Below are 15854 nucleotides of genomic sequence, written 5' to 3'. Positions count from 1 at the left end.
TTATAAACTTGTGGTACTTCTTAAATGACCTCTGAGAATGAACTTGGGCCTATAATCTAAAAACAGAACTCTCGTGGCATTTGACCCTTAAACCCTATACCAAGGTATAAATTTGTCTCGATCCAATTGTGTTGGATCGTAGATCATTTACGTCACAATATACCAACCGTAGTGAGTGTGTGACACCAAGATTGACAAGATTTACTAGTATCATTCTCCCCGTGCACTGCTCGACGCGACACTCGCGCCTCTATAGATCCTACGATTCAAATTTAAATTCCTTTTTGACTGTGCGTTTTTCTTTTTCTTTTTTCTTGAAGCCTTGGCCATTGCTATTTTAAGGGCACCACGACTTTAGTTGCTCTAGTAAATGATGATCCGGGGGGAAGACCTCCCGAGAGCCTTTGTCTTAAACGTCCCAGATAAATCAACTATAAAAAAAGAAAAGAAAAACGGCAAAAGCGGAAGAAACACATTCCTTTACGACATTGCGGTGTGAGCCAAGCGAAACCAAAGAGATTGGACATTACTCTTTAAAATGTACGTACAAATTTGAATTGTAGTTTTTGTATGAACACTGCACCGTGTTCTAAATCCTAACACACAAGGTAGATAGTGTATCTTGCCTAAATTCAAATATGAAATGAAGTCTTTCAGTTACAGACCTTTTTGGTTACTTATAAACCTCGTCTATGAGATGTAATGAACTGCAGGTATACTATATATTTAAGCAACGTACTATACAGGGTGTTTGTGAAAAGTCCATCAATAATGAAAGGGCGTATTTATGGGGCCATTTTGAGTCGAAAATGTTCTATGACATTTTGCCGTGAGAGCCACGGTTTTCGAGTTATGATTTGAATATTTTAGGGATGACCCCTTCATTAAATTAGCGCTGTCTTTCAATTTCTTAATTAAATTTAAGGGGTCATCCGTAAATTACTCCAATCATAACTTGAAAACGGTGGCCCGGACGGAAAAATGTCATAGAACATTTTCGACTCAAAATGGCCCAATAAATACGCCCTTTCATTATTGATGGACCTTTCACAAACACCCTGTATTAATGTTATTACGTAAAAAAGGCTTAGGTTTACATACAAGATGCTAGTAACGGATTGAGAGTTACTTATTATGTACTTACTACTTAAAATAATTAAATGAACATCCCTGCAAAACTATATATAGCTTAAATAGGTAAATCGATTTGGCTTTGAGCTTATTATCTTTGTATCATTCATTCATACAGTATTTTTATTTAAACCATGGAAAATATTTGGTGTAATTAATCTAAAACACACATCGGTGCATGATTATGGCAAAGTCTGGGAATTTCAAGAATGCATTCTTATATGTTACGAGGGGACCGTCACTCCGATCATAATACAACCTTACTTAATTTTGTATTTAGGATTCCGAAATTGTTATAATTCCATATAGAAACGTTTCAAGATGATGTCCTACCTCACAAAGACGGAACTTATCAAAGCTCGAAGCTATTCGAATATCATGGCTTGGCAAACTGAGGAGAAGGAAAAAAAAGGCTGTTCCCTATTCCAGTCAGGTTCTAATAAAACAAGATTCTTCATTAGAAAAGACCTCTCCCCCCTTTATCCGCTACGCCCCCACCCATCCCTTATTCGCTCATTCGCCCTATACCATCGCGTTATTGCCTCTGGACTTAAAGGAAAAGTTTACGCTGTGAAATACCAAGAAACGGTTTATGACTTTACTTTGTCTTCGATACAATCTTTGGTTTCCCTCAGTTTGACAAGATGGTAGTTAGTTCTTGACAGGCTCTCAAGATTTGAAACTTACAATTTAACCCTTTAATTAATTTATAATGAAAGCCTGGTGTGGTGTAGTGGTCAGTACGATGTTTATGACGCGTATAGTCTGACTTTTTCGTTGATCCAATCAGCGCTGTACTTAGCCTATTTTTCTTAGTTTATATAAATCATTTTTAATTTCACTAAAAGACAAAAAAAAGAGTAGAACTTAGTCCGGCTTTTGAGGCCAATTTGATCAGGGAAATTTAATTTTCTATTAAAAAATTGGTTTACCTGTAAGATGTTTTCTCCGTTAACATGGGATCATAGCAGTGTAAACATTTCTACAGGGGCTATGGGAATATACATTAAGTGAAAACCCCTTTAAGGTTGTTTCTCCGTGAGCATCAAAGCACCGCGGTGTATCATTTCAACAGGGTTTATATGAAAATATTGTTCTTTATAAAAAACCTTTCCTTTGAAAGGGATTTGTCTTTCGGCAAAATGATTGCGAGCTACAAGATGATCATTTCGACAATGTCCAAAAAATGAAAGGGGTTTTTTCTTTTCCATTTTCTTTCTCCGTAATGGCGCTTGACCCCCAGTCAGATAGATAAAGATACGTTACTTTTATATTTGCGGTTTGTACCCAATATCTACTTTCTTTTTAATTTAACAATAGAAACCTTAGATGTACCAATTCAATCTTAACCTCGAGCTATCTCGTTTTGTACTTCAGTAACGTTCACACCGCGTTGAGTAAGAAATTCACGAGATTTTAATTTCGAAATGGTCTTTATTCAATTTGCACGTGATGAAGACCGGATCCTAAAGGGTTAAGGATGAAGTTTCAGAAATCTCGTGGGAGTCTGGGTCGCATTTCGCGAGATTACGATTCAGATATCTTGATTGCTAGCTTTTTTTTTACAGTAACAAAAAGTTCGAGAAACGTTGGCAATTTCTCAAAAAGAACCTAATTTTTAATTACAATGGATTAAGCGAATTTCCTACTTGACCTAGAATTGACCTAAATGCGTCTTCGCCATATGGATGACCTTTGACCCGAAATATCTCAGGAAACAGATGGAGATATATTTTTATAAAAAAAATTTCTTTCATTTTTGAAAAATAAGAATATCCGAGTTTCTCTATAGCGTATTTAAGGAGAGAAAAGGAGAATTTTTCCCAAAAATGTATCAAAAACGAGGAATGTCATTTGGGAACTCTCTCAAGGGTGTTGTGGATAAAAACTGGGGTCATTAGCGATAGGAATAAGTCTGCAGCAAGTTTCAACGTTGTTTCGGCTTTTTACATCCCCTTTGGAATAATCAAGAAGCTAATGGCATTGATTTTATAGCGAACATTAATAATACTTTACTATAAACCTGACCTTTACTATCTACCATCCATAAACCTATAATATTCTCCCTAAGTTTGGATTGAAAACATATTTGTTACGGGGAATTTCATACGGACGTATTGGTCGTAAAAAACTTGCGCGGATTCTTTTCTTACGTTAAACATAGTAGGAATTAAAGTAGTTGCCGCAAACTGCATTATTCTCCTTTGCTCATTTTGTACTTTTAACTTTTGAATAAAATGATAAAACGCGACCAAGTTTTCGCATTCCACGTGTAAAGAAAGTTTTAAGATTATTTTGCATATTTAGAGACGTTAAGAAACATTAACTTAACACAGGATATTATTTAATCTTAACTCCTCGTGGCTTGTGACTCGTAGTTTAAACGCTGGCGTGTTATTGCAAAAGTTATTTTGGCGTGACGTTACCGTGTTCTCAGAGGTTTAACCTCTCTATCATAATTTGTGATAGTCATATAGCTAATATAGCGCGCGCTATCTTTTGCGAAAGTGAAAATTACATTAGCTAAAAGAGGTAAAGCTACTTTGGTTAAAAACTCCGGACCAACGGTTTTTGGTTCTTCCTGGAAATTATGAAACTATATTTTTGGGGAAATGCCGCCGCTGACGCCGACGAAGAGGATGGGAATTACCCGTTAGCTCTTTTAAATCCTTTGAGATAGAAAAAGAGCTTTTCTAGCTTTCCAGCTTTTTCCAAATCTCTTTTAGTTTTAGCATACGTTTCGCAACATTCATTTAGCAAAGCTCTGGAGATACGTACCACTACCATAAATAACTTGATAATAATAAGTTTAGCATAGTGTAAAGAAAACGATTGAAGTATTTACGTTTCTGTTTTTTTCAAAAGAACTTTACGAGCAATTTGTAAAAATCATCACGTGGTACAAGTTGACCAAAAAAAATTTATAAACCCGACATTATTCGCGTCACAAATAGATCAAAAAAAAAATTTAACATAAATTATAGTTTTAATTGGAACAATATTAGAGAAATTCCAAGAAGTTGAGTTTTCTTGTACGAGTTAGACATCTATCTATGTCCATGCTAACATACTAAATTAGGTAGCAAAGTTTCGTTTTACAATAATTTAACATGATTAATTAACATACTTCTAGTTAGTATGTTACGTGTATTTGGCAACGGAAAATTGGTTTTATTTTATTTTACGGATTTCCAAATTGGCCAGCGTCCGTGCTACGCTCGGAAAAGATTACAAATTAAAGCTCTCTCTCTCTCTTTCTCTCTTCCCTCTTTGCTTATTCCCAAATGAGACGTTTAGGCTCCTGATGAAAGGCAATGTTTCGCTACACTAACACTTCAGTACAGCACCGTGAGGCTTTACTTGGCTGCGTACCGCTATATTCCCATTGCTAACGTTAATATTAAGGCGCAAATGTGTTCATTGGTAATTTTGATGAAGTAAATTGAGTTTCGAGTTTAAATGGAATGAGAATTAATTATTTAAAATGCAAGTTGTACCACCAGCTAAGTCACGTGATGCTTTACGAAGGAAAATTATTTTAATTTGAGTTAATTTATTCAGGCTAAGTAAATAGAGGCATTCTTTCAAATGAAAATATTCAAATTCAAGTGGCACATTTTTGGATATGGCATCTATTTAGACTGATATTGATTTCACGTGTTCGGTTAAAGGTCAATTGACTTGTTCTAAATGAATTATAACCAAAAATCAACAATTACAGTAACTTCGGTGTTAATTATCCCCTATCACACACTCGTCTTTTCAAGCCTGTCTTCATTTATAAAAGATTGGCGCTCGGACGGACGCTCCAACGCCTTTAAAGTCGCTGACATAATTTTATGGTAATTGTAACCCTCGTCCAAATGAGCTGTGGTTCCCCGTCTACTAGCCGCTATCAGGTTGAAAGGCCAGTAGGTTTAAATATATCTCCAACCTTATAGAGATAAGGAGTCTACCTTTGTATTTACTGACGTTTCAACTTGAACTCATTTCATAAGATATAGTTGTAAACTACGTATTTGGGAATTCCAATTTTAGTAATTGGTTAGCTGTTCGATACTCTAACAGTAGGATCCTACTATAATTTAAAAGTTTCTTACTATAAACTATGGACTTTGTAGTTCTAAAGAGGACGAGCAATGAGGCTAGCTTAGGGGAAATCTCATTCTCTAACTCCTCCCTCTTTCTACTCATGAACAGTGACCTTGATATGCCATAAAAATGTCCGTCACCCGCGCGACGAGCTTTAAACAGTCAGTTTTTAAAAAGAACTCGATATACTAGCCCCTATTGGATTTACAAGATCCTTGGTTATACCGGGACTGTAGCTTGGTTTCCGAATCGTGGGATGTTCCAGACAACTTTGTGATTTGTCAATTTTGTCTCCCAGTCCCAGGATGCAACGTACGCGAAGCTTTAGATCCAAAGGCTTAATAACGGATTGATTTCGAATACTCCGAGTGGGACGGATTACTGTTTCCGTATTTGGCCTGGACTACCTAAATCTGAGATTCTAAATCCCAGGATAATTTCGCCGCAAAGTCTTCGATTCGATGATGGAACTCCCACTAAGGATACGTGACGTGTTTGCATCGATTTATTACACGTAAACACGAGTAGCTATGGGAGTTTACTAATTATTTTAGTTTAATTAAGTCTCTGTATCCGAATTCCCTTCGAATTGAAATTGGGGAAAGTTCACGGAATTTTCCGACTGAAAGCCAAAATTTACCTGATTTTATAAACATCGCGAAACTAGTACTTCAAACGACGATCTGAGATAAAGGGATGTACTGCACGTTTTAAGCTCTGCTGGGCATGCGTGAATTTTGTATCATTATCAGTGCATTGGAATGGACATCAGCATTTTCGTTGAATTTTTCCGCGTAGTAGTAACACTACTACATCAAAATGTCCTACACAACGTGTTGTACATCCCTTTAAAATAGACCGTTGGTTGATTTTCCAAGGACCCTAGATATCAAGTAGACATCATACTGGGCACTAAAACACTAGACTTCTTTTAACCTCCCCATGCAGTGCCTGTGTTCCGTTATTGATCAACAAAGTTCCGATTCAGACAAAAAAAAATATCTCGGTTAATTAAACGTACAAAGGTCTATTTACTGAAAATATCGCTGGAAAATAGTCCAAGCATGTAACACGATTGTAGGGTACAATTATTAAGTATATCGACTCTAGTGAGAGTTAGTTATATTAGACGCGCTGATCTGGAATTATCGGTCATCGGATCTTCGAGTACCATTGAATCGATGATTCGATTATGAAGTCGACTTGTACTAACTCCCGTTCGCTTGCTTCGTCCGTATCGCGTTAAAAACAAAGTACAAATCGATTAACCCTTCCTAGTTGAACTAATCGTTTATATCGTTGGCTCCTACTATATGTATTCCACTCTCGTCCACTTGGTAAGCGAGAACGCGGCTTACGGGAGGCACCGAGTTAATGAACCCTATCCATTACAACTTCTACCGAATTCGCCGTATCTTCTTGTACACGAACACGCTCTTCTTAAATCCAATAAATTGCGATAACAGACTGGTGGTAGTTAGTTTTCACCCTTTTCTCCAAATGCCCCGTTTCTTAATGGATAGAGGATGTATACGTCATCATCACGTCCAGCTGTGGCTACAGTCCTGAGCGCAAACGACGACCCGTTAGAGTATTCTTGTGCAAGTTGAGCGAGAATCCGGCTCTAGACTTTGACTATTTTTAAAATGTTCTTCCAAATAAAGGCGCGACGGATGTAGCTCCAAAGTAGCCTATTTTCGCAATGTCCACGAATGTCCTGCTTGATTTTTGTAGTCAGATGTACATTACTGGATGAAAACCTTTCACGAAGTAAGTTACAAGCTCCTTACGCACTCATCGTGGCACCAGAAGGACTATCAGTGCCGTTTCTACGTTGCCCGGTGGACATAAATCGGGTTTAAAAATGTACGGTTGTATATTAGTTATATATGGTTATGACGCGCATTAGGAAATTTTTTATTACTTCCGTATTCGCCATTTTACTTTCAAAATGGCTACCGATTTGTATCTGGCGTTATAAACGCTGGTGCAAAATTTCAATAGAATCTGTTGAAATATTCTGGGCATTCAATGATGTCGAGTGTTGAGAATTGCGACTAATCGTAATGAGCTTCTGTTGTTGTTATTTGTGACGAAGAAGAGAGAGGCAAAGTCGTCGAAGAGAAGGGAGTCTCATTCATTAGAGCGATTTTTGGGCAGGCCCCACGAGCGAAACAAAACATTGAAGGGGGTCGAGTTGAGTCTTATCCTTGGCAATTGTTCTACGAAGCGTTCCGGCTACTTTTAACAGACAAGGCAAGAAGACCACCGCCAGTTCTTCTTCTTTTTACTTATTTCCCACGTTTCACCATCGATTACTTATCCAGGAGCGAGCTTACTCTATCCTCTTAAGTCTGAACTCCCTAGAAATAGCGGGGAAAATAGCCAATATAGCATTGTTATTTTTAGGTCTAGTGTTTGAATGACTTCAAAAGAGGGAAAATTCTGTATAAATGACCTTTGTTGTTCCAATTAATTGGATAACTATTAACTCCTTAGTTTTCCTTGACTTTCTAAGAAGACGTATAATCTTCACTTGTACTATACCAGCCTACCAGGAACAAAAACCTTCAGTTGTTTATTGAGGTCAATTTAAGTTTTAACTAAAAATTTTAAATACATTTTAAAGTTTTGGGATACTTAGGGCACCAATTGGTAAAGAAGCTTGAGAAGGTATTCATAAAACTACTACTTGGAATCATATGGTCGAATTAAATAGGGTGCAGTTAAAGATACGGTTGACGTAGCAAGCCTAACTACCTGCCAATATATTACTGTCCTGTCCACCTTGTTCTATCGTTTCTCAGTGGACAATTGCTGCGTGGTATATGAGCCTATCCCGAGAGAGAATAGTTGGGGAGTCTGAACTTGATGGTCTCAGGGTGATGGCTATTAACACCTTGAGAGATCCACCGCTGCTATCCGTGAGTGGCTATATTGGTAGGCAACTAAGTCCAAGAATACTGTCAACAAACTGACCCCCAAGTAATTACGGTTAAACCAGCGAGACGGACACAAGCAAATGGCTCCTCGGCGACCGGAATTAAGTCAAAGTGACCCCTTTCGATCGACTATTTTAGTATTTCATCCCAAACCCAACTCGTGTCTGTCTTCTTTAAGTTAGTACAATCAAAAGCAAATAGAATGTGAGACAGTTAAATACTCCTCACCCACCAAAGGAGCGAGACTTCGCGTTTTAAACATCATATTTAGCACAATGGAAGGTTTTCATTCATTCCCGTTCCTCACTTCCTGTCACTTTCATTTGCTTTTGATACCCATTACGAAATCATCAATATACAGGCATTAGGTAGCGAAACGTTTTCCAAGACTTAAGAAGAAGCCGAGGAATTCTGTTTACACGATTAAGGGGTTTCAAGCCGATATTTGGGGGACCAGACTCTCCAGTCGATAGTTGGAATTTGAGCTCCTTTTCGTAATAGAAACAGAACTGAAGTTTCTCCACCGAATAATCGGATACTATACAGGTTGGAAACTCTCGCCCTTGTCCATTCTTGAGTGTAGCTTACTCCGTGTTCAAACATAGGTCAGATACTGGTCAGGCGATCTTTAATGGTGACTTGAACTTTCCGCCTGAAAAATACCATTGAAATTTTTAAATTGTTTCGTTTGGTATGCATCAAAGGTTTCTGCCCTGTATAGCCCATGAGATCTTTGGAAAGGGTTGAAGTTATCCAACTTGAAATCCCATGCAGTCCTATGCGATCGATTGAATTTGTTTGTGGTTTTACAGTTTATGCCCAAAGACAATATTGCGAAGGAAATAGAAACCTAACCTTTGCCCTCAAACCATTATTAAAATGTACCCGTTTTTGGTGTTTGGCTTATTATTGTATTTTATAAAATATGTGGTTTTCTTAAGTTTAGTATTACTGAAATTAATATCATAACATATGTTAGTAAAAATAGGATCTAAAGAAGTTATATTTAATAAGAAAAAAAGTTATGACTAACATAAAGCTGACTAGCAGCATCTCTGGCTTAGGGAACTAGATATTTTTAGTTAGTGTTTTAGTATATATCTTCAAATTTAACTCGAGTGCATCTAAGCTAATTAGTTCCGTAATATAAAGTTTGAGAAACTTTATACGCTTTCGAACTTTATATAATTAAACTAATTTAGACATAAAATTAGACGATCAAGTTGATTTTCTCGCATAACATTCGACAATGTTTATCCTTGTATCTAACATTAAAGGAATAGTATCATATAATCATTGTTGAATCGAATCATTTCGTATCGAAACCAAGTATACGTTATACTATCCCTTGAAGCTAAACTGAAAAAAATAGATGGTATAAAATTTATCATTTATACTATTAATCTTGTAGGCCTAAAACTTGTCTAAATAGACCAAACAGACTCTTAATTTTTCACACTGGCCGATATTCTTAAATCTACGGACGAAGTGAAAATCAAAATGACGACCGAGTTTTGGCCAAGATGCCCGCCTGCATTTTTGCATTAATGTATTTTTTTTTTTGGGTGGGCAAACAATGGCTGCCAGGAAGTCTATACGTATTTCTATAAAGGAGAGGCAACGGCCCGCGAGAAAAGCTCTTAAAGATTAGCCGATAATATCCATCTGTCACTGGTGCGAGTGAGGTTTATGAATGGTTGAAAAGATGTAAAGAAAAATGGATAAAATATTCATGAGTCCCCAGAAAAAAAAAACGAAGGAAAGGATTTCTTCTCCAGTTTTTTTTTTTCCTTTCTTCAATGTCAAAAGCTGGCTCTTTAGTTTTTACATATATGTTAAAATATATTTCATGAAATTCCGAATTTTTACGTAACAACTACCCTAGTTTGAATACAAGGCAGGTTTTACAAGCCCTAGGTGGCACCAGAGGTGGTGCGCTATCGTTAGAATATTGTTTGATACACTATAGGTATTGACTGATAGTGTTACGTCAAGGTGGTTTAAAACTACGGTAAGTGGTCACAAACTTGGATACTCCCAAGCGTAACAGATCTTTTTCATAAGTAGGGTGAAGAGTGTGAACACCTTGTTGTCCGGTACTTTGTCCTCAAAGACGTCAGATATGGGTTCAAATATAAAGAGTTTTGAAGCCTTATCTATAGCCTTTGCGTCTACATGCCACCGGAAGTTCCGGTTTAACTCAATGTGAAGCAGGCGATACTTTGAAAATGTTCTAATTTATGTGAAAGTTAATATAAATTTTTAGTTTTAAATCAGAGAAAATTCTTCATCTTCTTTTTTTTTTGTTAGTTCCAAGATATGGATGAAACTGGTTTTGTAAATTTCCTACGAATCCTTAAACAGAATACTAAACATTGTAATTGTCCTTATAGTCATTGTATGGAAACGATACAACGCTTTTTCACCCAAATACTTTTTTCTAATATATTGATGAATTCTTTTGGCAAGAATATGCGAAATTCATTTCTTATAGTACAGGTGTGTAACGCTGTTATTTGTGTTGCTTTAAAGAAAATTCCGGGTTTTTTTTTTTTTTTGGAAGCCAAAAATGACGCTCATTCCTATGCGTCTGTTTTTCATTTTGCCAGCTTCGCTACGTACCAAAGTCATTTGAATTAAATGGTTGCGAAACCTTTTGTTCAAATTGGCTTTGCGTTGGTAACATCAATTCCTTAAACGTATCATAAGTTTATAAGATATTTTCCTTCCATAAGTATGACACTACCTATAGTTCGTAATGCTACTGAGAGACCTACAGCTCGATGCAACTAGTTCGAGAACGACGGAAGCGAGAATCGCAGACTACACTCGGTGGTTAATTTTACAGGACTTCCATCTGGTCCTATTTAGTCTGCTCTAAGCCTTTGACAGCGCCTCACCAGGCGTCGCTTTGCCTCGAATCTATGACCTACCTCCCTCACTTCATGACAAGCTCCAGTTTGTAACCAGTGACAAACTTATGGCCAACATATCTCATGAACTTATGACGTATGTAATCGATTTAATTTTTGGGGTAAAAGAAGAAATTCGTTAACCGTTTGTTCAAAGATACTTGACTATGCTAAATACGGTTTCCGATATAAGTAAGGAAAGGGATAGATGCGGTTTGTTGGTAGCTTGGTTGTTTCCACGGCTCAAGATAAAAGCCCGTCGACTCTAGCGAGAAAGTGAAAAAATTCGTTATAAGAAAAACGTTGGGCATCGCCTAGCAAAAATAGCAGCTGTTATTACGATTTCGATTCAGGCTGAAACGAAAAAATGAAAATGTATGCGCATTCCCGATATGTGTTAAGCTTCCCTTTCCTCGATATTGCTTAGCTTCACTTACCAACCAAAAGCCTTGCCGCGGTGCAACTCGCTCTCATTTCGAACTTTCTAACAACTTAGCAATTTACCCTACACCGAAAGGTATACGAATAGATACGATGGATGATACGTTCGTATTGGCTGAATTAATAAAGGTTTATTAGGGAATAGGGCCACACTGAGGATTTGGCTCGTTTTAAGGATGTGTCAAAGGGTTATGACCGGAAAGAATTGTGATATGTCCTTCAGAACTTCTTGAGCTACGATACTTGTTAGTTTTGTTTATATTGAAGGTACTCGAAACCTTTTCTTAGTCGGGCACTAGCTTGGAAAATACACTCAAAGTAGCCCCTAAGGTAGACCCATATTTACACGATATACGGTTATGGTTTTATAAATACTGTCGAAAATCGCAAAGCTGTAACGAAATGCACTTCGATTTACGAAAAGTCACCTTACAGCTCGGGCGGAATTAACACCATGTGCCAACCCTGGTAAGATTTCAAAGCCCTGGCCCAACTTCTAGCTTCCAGCTTTATTCCACGCCTTCTAACACACGAAAAATATCGAGCCAGCTTCTTTACCCTGCCTGTAATATAACTAAGGTTCGAAAGAAAGAAAACAAACGTGCAACCAACTGTGGTTAGTTGAAGGGAAAAAAAGGTTTTAAATGTTATATGATTATAATGGCGAGACGCCAAAAGAAATTGCTAAAGTGATAATTTTTTATTATAATGGGCCGTGGTTCGGGGTTCGGGGCTATCTTCTTTTACCCCGGCACCTTTTACCGTTTAGAGATAAGAACCCAACTGGCCCAGCACCAATATAACATATCCGTTTTTAATGAATCTATAGTACACGCAAAAAGGCTCGGGTTTAATACTCGGTGCTGTATTTTCAATTCATTTTTTATTTAATTTCCCAACCGTATCTTGGGTGGGGTAATTTGTAGTACGCTGCATGGTACATCAATTATCAGCTGTAATACCCTTGGGTATAGACCGAGCAAGCAGTTCACGCTAGGGATCTATTTAAGTCTTCAGGAGCTTAGTAGCGACACCTGCATTTTGAAATACAAGTCATGCAACCCTATCTGTATTTTAGTAGAAAAATTAATCTAACGGCTTATGTAATAGTAATATCTGTTTATTCTTTATAGGTTACCTTTATCGTTAGGTGCAGGTGTTATTGTTAACAGAGCGTATGTGCAGAAGAATAAGGGTTATACTAAGATATTCACTCTTTTTAGAAAAATCGTTGAATTCGTACTTACCGCCACCCTTTTTCGCTAAAAATAATTATACTTAAGTTAACCAATTAAAAAGCTTACTAATATTTTAACTGAACTAAAATAATTATTCGAATATGGGTTTTACTACATTAGGAAATTAATTTTAATAATATTGTTGGTAATCGATATTTAGTTTCTTGAAAAACAATATTCTATCTTGAATTATCATTTACGGACGTGGGAAATGTAGATAGGCCTCTACGACAGGCCAGTGTTCATGAAGATGCTTATGATACTACTCAGCTGTACATGGCTTACATTTACCAACTGTTTCTCCTTCTTGTATCGTATCTGGAAGGTGGGTCATCTTTGTTTCTGGTAAAAGAAGTACCATAAATCCGCTGACGATGGACATGCAACCAAATACGGCGAAAGGAACGCTGGGATGAGTTACGTTACTCTGAAAGTAATCAAGACTTGAACTTGAAATTCAACGCTGATGTTGAATTCACTTACCAACTCTTTTACAAATGGCGCAATCATTGATGCGATTCTCGCGCAAAGGGAACACGACCCAACACCCATAGTACGCACCACAGTTGGGAATAACTCGGCGGAAATGACGTACAATATCGAAAATGATGCAGTTATGAAAAACTTCCCCGTCATGGCCAGGAATATTCTGAGCCACAACAACTGCTGATTGTTTATTAGTGGCATTGTTAATAGGCAAGCCAATCCGCCAACTATTAAGGCCATCGTTAGCGGGATCCTTCGGCCTATTATCCTTATGAAATGAGTTGCGCAAATATGGGCCGGAAATTCGATAGCCCCAGCGATGAAGAAGCTGATGAATGGGTTACCACCCAGATTCCCGACACCCAAAGATAGTCCGAAATATATGAAGGAGTTAACAAACCTGGAATGAAATGCAAAAACTATTAAGTCAACTGTCGTCTGCTATAGTTTGACCATGGTCCTTCTATGTAGGTGGTCCTAGACAATCTTACCAACAAACAAAGAGCACGAGGGACTTCTTCCTCATATTTGGCGTTCGAAATAAATCGAAAAATCTGGGTTTATAGCGATCAGGCTGCAAGAATAAACCAGTCTCAAGTACTTGAAGAATTATGAGGTTAAACCGTGTGATAACCCACACTGTCACTGGAACTATCTTCAAGTAACCTTGGCGCGCAATCCCTTGACATATCTTCCAATTCAACGTTACTTTTACTATGGTCCACATTATTAAGCCATCGTGGACTTTCTGGTATTAGCCTAAATTAACGTTTTCACTATAGAGTTCGCACTGTCTATTAGGTTATATGTAAAATCAAACCTACCACCAAAATACAATTAGCCCTAAAGCCGGTAATGTTGTTGCTAATTGCAAATAGAACCAATCACGAACTGCCCACGCAATTACTGGAATAAGGACAAAGCCTAGACTCCACCCAAACTGGATTCCAATACCGTATCTCGACCTTGCTTTGGGTCCGACTAGCTCCATTACTTAATAAAGTTATTGATAATGCTATAATTGTAAAGGTAAATGAAATATAGTACCTGTACCATCTTACGCAAAATGAAGGAGGTTGTACCGGCTCCGGTTATACCCATTGAAACGAAAAAACGAAATACGGTAAAAGTGACGTAACCACTGGCGATCAGACATAGCAAACCGGAACTTAGAAAGATTCCAAATGCAATCCATATTGTTGGACGTCTTCCATAACTGATGAGGATTCAATTTGAGTCAGAACTGAACAGAACTCAAGGGTAAGTAATGATCATATACTTACTGATCAGAAATTGGGCTAAAAACGAGCATAGCGGATACGTAACCACCCATGAATATTGACTGCCCCATGGATATTAACCATTCTTGTTTGCACACCAATTTCCACTGTAAGAAATGTATACAGTGTTTGATTTACATAATTCTGATTTAAATATAATTAACTTTAATTACTCACATCACTAACGATAGTTCTGGAGTAAAACGACTGATCAAACTTCCATCGATCACAAGATACGATCGCTTGATCTTCGAACGAATTTGCAATGCACCTGGGATCAATTTGTGAAGTATTGTTGATCGTTTGCGATTCAAAATTTTCCCCTTCATCAATTAAAGTCGATAAAGTTGTCGTATTAGTTTTGTCCAAACACTTAAAATTCTGTTGAGGCGCTAAGAAGGGCATCATCAGGTTATGCCAAGCGGAAACTAAACTGATCAGGAAACAAAATAGGAAGACTAGCAAGGGATCTCGATCATTTCCGCTTCCGCTAGAGGCCTCAATCGGACATTCTGAAGAATTTTTAGTTGAAAAGGTTGGTGCCATCGATCTGCACCTTATTAAAAATTAGCCAATTATTTTTAATTAATATGAAATTTAAGTTTAGTTTACTGTACTTACCGCCGCCGTGGTCTTACGCCAGACTTGAATGGTTTTGATTTTTAAATGGCTTATATAATGGGCGTTTTTATTCCCTTCCGTATCATACGTATCTCGCTTTAAGTCTCAGCATAAGTTCATAAGATATGTTCCATAAGTTTGTCACTGGTTAAAAACTGGAGCTTGTCACGAAGTGATTGAAGTAGGTCAAAGATTCGAAGTAAAGCGACGCCTGGTGAGGTGCTGCTGTCAAAGGCTTAGTACAGACTAAATAGGAAGATGAGCTGCAAAATTAACCACCGAGTGTAGGGCTTCAATTCTCACTTGTCGTTCTCCCTCGAACTAGCTCGAGCTCTAAGTCTCTAGCATTGCGAAGTATAGGTAGCGTCATACTTATGAATGGAACATATCTTATAAACTTATGATCTCAGCTTGAACTCGTTTATCTGAACGGCGCGATTAAAAACTACTACTAGAGTCAAATTGATGATCCATTCAATTTCTAACCTTCAAACATCATCAATTGGCGATGTAACATCGTTGTTTAGAAATTCGATCTTTTTAAATCAACATGTACTTACGTCGGTTAAAACCCAGGGAACCATAACTTTAAAATAGAAAGAAGGAATAAATAACTACGTTAATAATACAAAAGATTAGAACTTCAGATGATAATTAAATTTGACCTGGCTAATTGTGTCAAGGGCGTTATTAACAGAGTCAAAGTTTGCT

The 15854-nt window shown here is 37.4% G+C and overlaps 3 protein-coding genes across 3 annotated transcripts in view; 1 reads left to right on the top strand and 2 right to left on the bottom strand.

The window, feature by feature from the left end:
* LOC149705066 (uncharacterized) overlaps positions 1-15854 on the top strand; it is a 62038-nt gene that overhangs the window by 31383 nt on the left and 14801 nt on the right. The window lies entirely within an intron of this gene.
* LOC149705070 (organic cation transporter protein-like) lies at positions 12665-13931 on the bottom strand. Its single transcript, XM_089865646.1, has 5 exons — positions 13881-13931; positions 13734-13816; positions 13240-13642; positions 13042-13183; positions 12665-12780 (listed from the first exon to the last, which is right to left on the bottom strand). Exons 1-5 carry the CDS (start codon positions 13929-13931, stop codon positions 12665-12667), a joined length of 795 nt encoding a protein of 264 aa, XP_089721772.1.
* On the bottom strand, positions 13566-15068 carry LOC149705069 (organic cation transporter-like protein). The gene is made up of 4 exons (XM_089865645.1): positions 14700-15068; positions 14526-14629; positions 14304-14458; positions 13566-14235 (listed from the first exon to the last, which is right to left on the bottom strand). Exons 1-4 carry the CDS (start codon positions 15066-15068, stop codon positions 14063-14065), a joined length of 801 nt encoding a protein of 266 aa, XP_089721771.1. The 3' UTR covers positions 13566-14062.

This window comes from Phalangium opilio, unplaced genomic scaffold, assembly GCF_054372755.1.
Source record: "Phalangium opilio isolate 3A_F unplaced genomic scaffold, DU_Popi_V2 ptg000014l_1, whole genome shotgun sequence".
NCBI lineage: Eukaryota > Metazoa > Arthropoda > Arachnida > Opiliones > Phalangiidae > Phalangium > Phalangium opilio.
Note: the sequence above shows the minus strand (reverse complement) of the source record. Positions and strands in the feature narration are given on the sequence as shown.

Excerpts from the sequence above, each read along its gene's own strand:
- LOC149705070 (XM_089865646.1), bottom strand. The coding sequence starts at position 13,931 with ATGTCAAGGGATTGCGCGCCAAGGTTACTTGAAGATAGTTCCAGTGAC. Across the intron at positions 13,643-13,733 it reads CTCGTGCTCTTTGTTTGTTG|GTTTGTTAACTCCTTCATAT; the intron begins GTAAGATTGTCT and ends ATTTCATTCCAG. Across the intron at positions 13,184-13,239 it reads CGCCATTTGTAAAAGAGTTG|AGTAACGTAACTCATCCCAG; the intron begins GTAAGTGAATTC and ends GATTACTTTCAG.
- LOC149705069 (XM_089865645.1), bottom strand. The coding sequence starts at position 15,068 with ATGGCACCAACCTTTTCAACTAAAAATTCTTCAGAATGTCCGATTGAG. Across the intron at positions 14,459-14,525 it reads TTTAGCCCAATTTCTGATCA|TTATGGAAGACGTCCAACAA; the intron begins GTAAGTATATGA and ends AATCCTCATCAG. Across the intron at positions 14,236-14,303 it reads TACAACCTCCTTCATTTTGC|TAATGGAGCTAGTCGGACCC; the intron begins GTAAGATGGTAC and ends AACTTTATTAAG.